Here is a 937-nt window from a genome sequence, read left to right on the forward strand (position 1 = left end):
GGTGTGTATGGTGACCAGTGCAGTATAACATGCCCGTCCTGTGCCCACTCCTCCTCCTGCCACCATGTCACAGGCCAGTGTGTGTGTACCCCCGGGTACACTGGAGCCCTTTGTGAACAAGGTCAGCACTAACCCATATCTCACCTATAGTCAAACTAGCATATATATAGAAGACCCGCAGCATCTTGGCATACTTTAGTGCTTGACATGTTGAATATTTTATGTGTGTATTATATTTAACCTTGACGTGTGTTTTGGTGTAATTCCTAGCCTGTCCAGTGGGTCTCTATGGTAAGCAGTGTACTGGAGTGTGTAGATGTGCCCACAACTCAACGTGCAACCATCAGGATGGGTCCTGCCTCTGCCCCCCAGGATGGACAGGCCCTGACTGTACTCTACGTAAGTCTGGCTCAATCAATTTCTTTATAAAATATACTGTATCACACATACCTTTGCTGATTGAAATCAATTACATTTATTTATAAAGAGTTCAAATATTTATTTATAAAGAGTTCAAATAGTCATACTTTGAATCTCACCCTGTGTCTCTAGAATGCCATCCTGGGATGTTTGGCCTTAACTGTGCCCAAGTCTGCTCCTGCCCACCCAACTTCTACTGTGACCCACAGACAGGGGAGTGTGTGTGTGAATCAGGACCAGGGACTGACTGCAAAAAAGGTATGGTATGGTCTCCCCTTTACCCAATGAACAGTTACTAACCATACATCTGTTTACAAGCTAGTAATGACATACTGTTGCCCATAGCTACCAGACTATAATTGTTGTCTATTGAATCTGCTACAATTCAGTTAAATAAGACGGTAATGAAACTTTGGTTATTGTCTACCTAAGGCTATTCAGCATTAAGCATTGTTACAGTGATGACTGGAGGGCCTGTGACGGTGATGACCCTTGTTCTCTGTGCTCCACAGAACGC

The 937-nt window shown here is 44.0% G+C and overlaps 1 protein-coding gene across 1 annotated transcript in view; it reads left to right on the plus strand.

Moving 5' to 3' along the window:
- LOC111964661 (multiple epidermal growth factor-like domains protein 10) overlaps positions 1-874 on the plus strand; it is a 34,852-nt gene extending 33,978 nt beyond the window's left edge. Inside the window, exons 13-15 of the mRNA XM_023988502.2 lie at positions 7-121; positions 271-399; positions 553-874. Coding sequence (XP_023844270.2) covers positions 7-121; positions 271-399; positions 553-719 — 411 coding nt within the window. The 3' untranslated portion in view covers positions 720-874. The remainder of the gene's footprint in view (positions 1-6; positions 122-270; positions 400-552) is intronic.
- Positions 875-937: the final 63 nt, after the last annotated feature.

The sequence above is a fragment of the Salvelinus sp. IW2-2015 genome, linkage group LG6.1 (assembly GCF_002910315.2).
Source record: "Salvelinus sp. IW2-2015 linkage group LG6.1, ASM291031v2, whole genome shotgun sequence".
Classification (NCBI taxonomy): Eukaryota; Metazoa; Chordata; class Actinopteri; order Salmoniformes; family Salmonidae; genus Salvelinus; species Salvelinus sp. IW2-2015.